This window comes from Acanthochromis polyacanthus, chromosome 19 (assembly GCF_021347895.1).
Source record: "Acanthochromis polyacanthus isolate Apoly-LR-REF ecotype Palm Island chromosome 19, KAUST_Apoly_ChrSc, whole genome shotgun sequence".
NCBI classification, from domain to species: Eukaryota; Metazoa; Chordata; class Actinopteri; family Pomacentridae; genus Acanthochromis; species Acanthochromis polyacanthus.
The window spans coordinates 29,626,432-29,635,037 of record NC_067131.1 but is presented as its reverse complement, the minus strand read 5'-3'; the positions used below and the strand labels follow the sequence as shown (position 1 = coordinate 29,635,037).

Below are 8,606 nucleotides of genomic sequence, written 5' to 3'. Positions count from 1 at the left end.
TGCCACACGCCCCACCCTGTTCCTTGCTTCCCATTAGATGCACACTGCTCAGCACTACACACACACGCTGCTACCGGGACTCTGCTTCTCCTTCTGGATTATCTTGCCTGCCTCCCTGCTCCCTGGACTCTGTCCCTCATTTGGATTATCTGCCGCTTCTCCTGTCCTCGTCACATCTCCACCATCGGCTCCCTCAACTCGGCCCCCTCCCAGTCTGCTGAATTCCCCTGTCAGTTGTGAGTCACTTTCCCGAATAGTTTAGTTTTATTAATTACGTTTGCCTCGGCCGTCTGGTCCACCTTAGTTTAGTTCTGTTTAGTTTTTCTCGTCCTGTTATTTTCTCTGCCTCCCCGTTTTAGCACCTTTGTTTGACGTATATATTTTTCCTTATTAAATCATATTAATTCACCTGCCTGTCTGCAGCCTGCTTCATGGGTTCACCCTCTTGGTTCATAACAGAAAGTGGAAGTGTGTGGGAACGACAGCAACTCAGCCACCAAGTGGTCGGCCACGTAAACTGACGGAGCGGGGTCAGCGGATGCTGAGGCGAATAGTGCCAAGAGGTGGTCAACTTTCTGCAGAGTCAGTGGATACAGACCTTCAAACTTCATGTGTCCTTCAGATTCGCTCAAGAACAGTGCTTCAGCAGAGAGCTTCATGGAATGGGTTTCCATGGCCAAGCAGCTGCATCCAAGCTGTACATCACCAAGTGCAATGCAAAGCGCGGGATGCAGTGGTGTAAAGCATGCCACCACTGGACTCTAGAGCAGTGGAGACGCCTTCTCTGGAGTGACCAATCACACTTCTCCATCTGACAATCTGATGGACCAGTCTGGGTTTGGTGGTTGCCAGGAGAACCATACTTGTAGGACTGCATTGTGCCAAGTGTAAAGTTTGGTGGAGGAGAGATTATGGTGTGGGTTTGTTTTTCAGGAGCTGGGCTTGGCCCCTTAGGTCCAGTGAAAGGAACTCTGAATGCTTCAGCATACCGAGACATTTTGGACAATTCCATGCTCCCAACTTTGTGAAAACAGTTTGGAGCTGGCCCCTTCCTCTTCCAACATGACTGTGCACAAAGCAGGGTCCATAAAGACATGGATGACAGAGGCTGGTGTGGATGAACTTGACTGGCCTGCACAGAGTCCTGACCTCAGCCCGATAGAACACCTTTGGGATGAATTAGAGCGGAGACTGAGAGCCAGGTCTTCTGGTCCAACATCAGTGTGTGACCTCACAAATGAGCTTCTGGAAGAATGGTGAAAAATTCCCATAAACACACTCCTAAACCTTGTGGACAGCCTTCCCAGAAGAGTTGAAGCTGTTATGGCTGCAAAGGGTGGACCGACGTCATATTGAACCCTCTGGATTAGGAATGGGATGTCACTTACGTTCATATGCGAGTCAAGGCAGGTGAGCGAATACTTTTGGCAATGGTGTATGTCATAATTTGAGTACAGTCTCAAATGTGGAGACAAATTTGAACATTTGCTGTGGATTTTGGATTTTGGAGAGACGCCACAGTGTGTTCTGAAGAAGATAATAGGAAAAACTAGGGTATGCAGTTGCTTGACTACAGTTGGTACGGAAAGTATTCAGACCCCTTGAAATTTTTCACTCTCTGTGTCATTGCAGACATTTGCCAAAATCAAAAAAGTTCATTTTATTTCTTATTAATGTAGACTCAGCACCCCATCTTGACAGAAAAAAAACAGAAATGTAGAAATTTTTTGCAAATTTATTAAAAAAGAAAAACTAAAATATCACATGGTCAGAAGTATTCAGACCCTTTGCAGCGACATTCATATTTAACTCACATGCCGTACATTTCTTCTGATCCTCCTTGAGATGGTTCTGCTTCTTTATTGGAGTCCAGCTGTGTTTAATTAAACTGACTGGACTTGATTAGGAAAGGCACACACCTGTCTATATAAGACCTTACAGCTCACAGTGCATGTCAGAGCAAATGAGAATCATGAGGTCGAAGGAACTGCCCGAGGAGCTCAGAGACAGAATTGTGGCAAGGCACAGATCTGGACAAGGTTACAAAAGAATTTCTGCAGCACTTAAGTTTCTAAGAGCACAGTGGCCTCCATAATCCTCAAATGGAAGAAGTTTGGGACGACCACAACTCTTCCTAGATCTGGCTGTCCAGCCAAACTGAGCAATCATGGGAGAAGAGCCTTGGTGAGAGAGGTAAAGAAGAACCCAAAGATCACTGTGGCTGAGCTCCAGAGATGCAGTCGGGAGATGGGAGAAAGTTCCACAAAGTCAACTATTACTGCAGCCCTCCACCAGTCGGGGCTTAATGGCAGAGTGGCCCGACAGAAGCCTCTCCTCAGTGCAAGACACATGAAAGCCTGCAAAGAGTTTGCCAAAAGACACAAGAAGGACTCCCAGACGATGAGGAATAAGATTCTCTGGTCTGATGAGACCAAGATTGAACTTTTTGGTGTTAATTCTAAGCGCTATGTGTGGAGAAAACCAGGCACTGGTCATCACCTGCCCAATACAATCCCTACAGTAAAACATGGTGGAGGGAGCATCATGTTGTGGGGGTGTTTATCAGCTGCAGGGACAGGACGACTGGTTGCAATTGAAGGAAGGATGAATGCGGCCAAGTACAGAGATATCCTGGAGGAAAACCTTTTCCAGAGTGCTCAGGACCTCAGACTGAGCCAAAGGTTCACCTTTCAACAGGACAATGACCCTAAGCACACAGCTAAAATAACAAAGGAGTGGCTTCAGAACAACTCTGTGACCATTCTTGACTGGCCCAGCCAGAGCCCTGACCTAAACCCAGTTGAGCATCTTTGGAGAGACCTCAAAATGTCTGTCCATCAACGTTCACCATCCAACCTGACAGAACTGGAGAGGATCTGCAAGGAAGAATGGCAGAGGATCCCCAAATCCAGGTGTGAAAAACTTGTTGCATCATTCCCAAGAAGACTCATGGCTGTACGAGCTGAAAAGGGTGCTTCTACTCAATACTGAGCACAGGGTCTTAATATTTATGACCATGTGATATTTCAGTTTTTCTTTTTTAATAAATTTGCAAAAATTTCTACAATTGTTTTTTTCTGTCAAGATGGGGTGCTGAGTGTACATTAAAGAGAAATAAAATGAACTTTTTTGATTTTGGCAAATGGATGCAATGACAGAGTGAAAAATTTCAAGGGGTCTGAAAACTTTCCGTACCCAGTGTATGTTGAGGGTCAAATTGTGTAAGTGTTTCATTACAGAGCAGCATTACAGAGTAGCTGAACATGTCAGCTGTGTAACATACAGAAAACATGCATTTTGGTTCATACGCCTTGTGAAAAAATATTTTAGGAAACCTATTGTATGCCTGGAAGAACCTATTTCACTTTTGGTTAAAACTTGGATTACCCCTCTCCCCAGCCAATTATAGCTTCTTGTAATCAGCCATGAATAAGATGAACCACAGCTCACTTTGATCCAGATGAAGACGTCTTTTCTTTAGGCCAAGCTGTTTGATCCAAACCATGATCCAGGGTAAGTTTTAAAGCTGTAATTCTGTTTAGGTTCAGTTCGTTTATGCTGACAGAATACATTCAAAACAGGGACCAAAGAAAGGATAATCACATAGCAACAAAGAAACAAAACTAAGCTCTATCTTATTGATAATTAACACAAAGTGAAGCAAAAATGAGAAGATGCTAACCTACTAAAACTACATCTGGCATGAAAAGACCCTAATCTGCACATTTTTGTGTTCATCATTTTCTTCTGAAAATTTATGGCACCATGTGCAGAATTAAGTTGTGTGATATTGTCCTAAATAAAACAAGGTTCAGTTAGGTTCCATTCGGCATCTTTGCCCCAGTTTCTAGCTCAACAACAGTTTGTCCTATTACCACAAAAAAAAAAACAGCGTGTACTCACAATTCATCATCTAAAGCATATGTGACATCAGCTTTTGCCTTTAAAATGTTGTTTTTGGTACGCTTTGTAAAGAACCTCATAAATCTTAACAGCTTGCAACACAAATAATGTTTATGTCTATCAGTTTTGGACATCTTACACTGCAATTGTTAATGTATTGTGATTTACAGAAAAAATCACCAAAACAAACACAATAACAACATAATTCAGTCTCTCTCTCTCTCTCTCTCTCTATATATATATATATATATATATATATATATATATAAAATCCTGAAAATGTACAACTACTATCCTGTGTGGCTTTTCGAGTGTCTGTTTAAACTTCCCTGCTGTGTAAATGTTTTACCACAAACACCACAACCAAATGGTTTCTCTCCTGTGTGGACTCTCATGTGTCTCTTCAGACTTCCCTGCTGAGTAAATCTTGTCCCACAAACACCACAACTGAACTGTTTCTCTCCAGTGTGAACTCTGATGTGTATCTTTACATCGTGGTGATGAACAAATTTTTTCCCACACATGTCACAAACATACGGTCTTTCTCCTGTGTGGACTCTCATGTGTGTTTTGAGATTTGTCTTTCGATTAAATTTTTTCTCACAAACATCACAACCAAAAGGTCTCTCTCCTGTATGGACGCTCATGTGTGTTTTTACATGTGCCTTCCTGTTAAATCTTTTACCACAGCTGTCACAAGCAAATATTTTGTTACCAGTGTGAACTCTCATGTGTTGCTTAAAATATGTTTTCAGGGTAAATCTTTTACCACAAAGATCACAGCTGAATGGTTTCTCTCCTGTATGGACTCTCATATGTCGCTTCTGAACCCCCTGTTGTGTAAATCTTTTACCACAAACACCACAACCAAATGGTTTCTCTCCTGTGTGAACCCTTACGTGTCTTGTCAGATTTTGTTGTTGTGTAAACCTTTCACCACAAATACCGCAAACAAATGGTTTCTCCCCTGTGTGGATTCTCATGTGTGCCTTAAAACTATCATGGTGTCTAAATCTTTTGCCACAAACATCACAACGAAATGGTTTCTCTCCAGTGTGAACTCGCGTGTGTGTCTTAAGATTTTGTTTTTGTTTAAATCTTTTACCGCAAAGAACACAGCTAAATAGTTTTTCTCCAGTGTTGACGCTCGTCTCTGAATCTGAATTTTCCTTCGCTCTGACACAGTTATTATTAACCAAACTGTTGGAAGACATATTCTTTGAATGACTTGTCATGTGTCTCTGATGTGACTCTTTAAGGGTTTTTACACCTGACTCAGATGTCAAACGATCATTGTCCCTGTCTTTAGTTTCAGATTCAGAATCTGTCAAAGGTTCCTGCCAGTCATCATCCTCCAGCTCCTCCTCCTCCTCTTCCTCCTTCTCATCATCATCAATACTGACTTCTATCTCGGAACAGTCTGAAGCCTCGCCATCCCTATTTGGTTTTAAATTACTGTTTGGACCAGATTTTTCATCTGCTTCTGATCCTTCGAAGTCCTCTCCATCACTTTCTGTTGTCACTTGTTTAGCTGAGCTGTTTGTTTCCTCTCTGTTGTCTTCATTTTGGCTCTGATGAATCTGTAAGGACTGAGGTTTCTCATCATCTTCACTCTTCACAGGAACAGCAGAGAATGGGAACCTTGTGTTATCAGTTTCTTCCTGTCCATTACGCTGGTCTCCCTCCTGACTGCTCCACAGGTCTTCCTGTTCCTCCTTTATGTCTAGAAGCTCTGCATCCTGCTGAACTTCTTCTTTAATCACCAACAGCTGCTGCTCATCTGCAGGTAGAACTGAAACACATATATACATTACCAATAACTTCAGCACAGCACTTTAGCTCAACAGATATTATTTCAAATGTGTTATTTAAATAGTGGCAACTGATTTAACAAGTATTGTAATAGTAAGATGTGTGCTTCATCCATTTTACAATAAAAAAATATTGTAAAGTAAGCTTAGAGATCAAGTTGTAGAGGAGAAAGGGGTATAGTTTTGTATAAGAAAACTGCTTATTAAATCATATTTTGCCTTTCGTTAGGAGCTGTCCACAAAACTGCAAAATCAACTGTCTAACCCAACATAAAAATAACTCACAAAAGTGGTTTCTTTGACAAGTTATTGGTGTGGCTCTTTTTTTTTTTACAGAATATAGTCTCAATTTAAACTGATTCTTGATTGAGTTAAAAGAGAAGCTGAAGCATATTTTGGATTTTATTTAACAAAATTATGTACCTAACACATCATCTTTATCTTGTAAATCCAGTTAAGCCCAGGCGTGAACTAACCGTGACGTCACCCGTTGGTTTCAACGCCGAGAAAATGAAGCCCGGATTTTGCTACTTCCTGGTCGCCGTTTTGAATTTTTGGAGCCAGTGACGAAAAAAGCGTCATCAAACAGGCTGGACCGGAGAGCAACTCGGGGCAGGATTGGCTGAGGACTCTCTTATCCCGCCCACATTTTACCACAGAGGCTTCTGTTGCTGTCTATCAAGTATAGCCACGCCCCCTGGCTCCACCAACTTTAACAATTTATTTAAAATTCAGTATTGATTTATTTTAAGATCGGCCACCTGATCTCTCATTTTGACCATGAAAACTAACGGGAAAAAAATCCTGAGCTGTAGAAAATCAGTCTATCAAATTTTATTTTTTCCAAAAATGAATTGGGGTCTATGGAGAAAAAGCTTTTTGGAGCCAACCCTAGCGGATGGCGTGATATTGCAAGTTTTTGACACTTCCGGGTGGGCTTCAAATTTGGAGCCAGATGCTACTCCATCTTTATATACAGTCTATGGTTACGCCATTTTCCCAAGTGGACTACAAAATAACTTCGATATGTGCGCGCTGTAAAGGCTTCCGGGTGCTACACTGCGCTCTGAAAGATAAGTTCCATCTGTTTTTCTTTCCGACAACACAAAGTTAATCACAGGAAACGTTTCTGTTGGTATTTATGGATTGATTTGTGTGAATGTGAACCATCTCTTCCAGCCTCCCTCCCTCCCAGCAGCTAGCAGTTTGCAGTTTAACAGTTAAATCTTCTCACCAGCGGTTTGCTTCAGAACGACGTCCTGATGGAGGCGTTTCTTCTGCACTTTCTCCTCCAAATACACACTTCCACTCCGCTGCTGCTGGACAGAACCGTTCATAATGTCTGAGCTGGATTCCAGTCACAGTTGATCCGTTAAATCAATCAATCAGAGCTGAAACAGGAAGAAGATCCGCTCTGTTTTCATTCCTGATATTTTTGACGTATCTGCGGTGTTTTAAGCAGGCATCTGCAGGGACACCTTTATTCTCCATTCTTTCCTATATTCTTATTAAATTCACAGTTTATTATAATTTCCATCTAATCTCTCTCTAAGAATTTTTTGTGCATATTTTATTGTCTTCTGCTTAAAAACCATAAATAATCATAAAAAAAGACGTAAATTATTAAAAGAAACCCGAAAGTAGCTCACTTGAGTGTTTTATCGGGAGCTTTGCTTCCCTCTGGTGGACACTTTGTGAAACTGCAGCATAATTATTTTTGATAAAATGACAACGACAAGTGGCAACGCTTCCCGGTAAGTCATTTCAAAATAAAAAGGTCCAACAGAAGCAACCACTCAAAGCTATCCATTTTTAAAAATAACGAACAACTAATGATCATAATTTACCACTAAAAGTATTGATGTGCTTTACATCCCCCACTTTTAAGATTAATGTAAACCTCTGGATAAATCAGATTTGTGATTGCTTTCAATTTGGCAAGTATCATAATTTATTGTATTTTTTTTTTCTCCTTGTGAGATTTTCTGTGATTTTGTGTATTCACATGCTGTAAGCGCACTGGTTTGATGCATAAAGACCACGCTTCATATGGACGTCTTTAGAAGATTTTTAATCTCTCCTTCTTCTTCGGACATCGTGAAAACTACAAACACAAAACACAACATGACCCAAATGCTCCTCTCCAAGTCATAACAATACAAATGATACACAATAGTAAGGTGAATTCAATTACCGTGTGTGCCTGTCAAACCATATGCACATTTTGGGCTGCGTGTCCATGTCTTCTCTCAACTCTTCCTCTCAACACCCACAATGCACAGGGGATTGCGCCTTGGCCTTATATCTGGTCATGTGACAATCTATGACCTCACATCCTCTAATTTTTAACGTTTGTGGTAGCACTGTTAAAAACATTTTAACACTATTTATACCCTTTAATCACATTTTGTACTCTGAACAATATTTAATATTAAATAGTATAAAAAACAATACATTTATAAACTCATTTACATGAACTTGTCTGAGACAGTTACACATGCATTCCAGGTTAGTTAACTATTTATTTACTATTAACTGAGGGTGGTTATGGTAAAGTATTCCCATTATTGTTCTTACTTTGTACATTATTGTTCCTGTATATTTTTTCATATCTTTATATCTCTTGTGCTCTGCTCTTATTTCAGATTTCTGTATTTTCTGTATGTTTAATATGATCCCGGTTTCTTGAATTTCCCTCTGGATAATTTAAACAACCTACCTACCAATCATTATGTTAGAGATGCAACAATAAATCGATTAGTTGCAGGGTATTAAAATAATATCCAATGTCCAAGAAATTCTCTGATTGTCGCTGCTAAAATGGAACATTACTTTAGTTTCTTTTCGTCTTTACCAACACTGAACTTTTCACCCATTTTCTGATAGTTTATA

At 40.5% G+C, this 8,606-nt stretch overlaps 1 protein-coding gene across 1 annotated transcript; it reads right to left on the bottom strand.

The window, feature by feature from the left end:
- Positions 1-3,514: 3,514 nt before the first annotated feature.
- Positions 3,515-7,158, bottom strand: LOC110948507 (zinc finger protein OZF-like). The gene is made up of 2 exons (XM_022190062.2): positions 6,949-7,158; positions 3,515-5,695 (listed from the first exon to the last, which is right to left on the bottom strand). Exons 1-2 carry the CDS (start codon positions 7,049-7,051, stop codon positions 4,194-4,196), a joined length of 1,605 nt encoding a protein of 534 aa, XP_022045754.1. The 5' UTR covers positions 7,052-7,158; the 3' UTR covers positions 3,515-4,193.
- Positions 7,159-8,606: the final 1,448 nt, after the last annotated feature.

Excerpts from the sequence above, each read along its gene's own strand:
- LOC110948507 (XM_022190062.2), bottom strand. The coding sequence starts at position 7,051 with ATGAACGGTTCTGTCCAGCAGCAGCGGAGTGGAAGTGTGTATTTGGAG. Across the intron at positions 5,696-6,948 it reads CGTTCTGAAGCAAACCGCTG|TTCTACCTGCAGATGAGCAG; the intron begins GTGAGAAGATTT and ends TATGTGTTTCAG.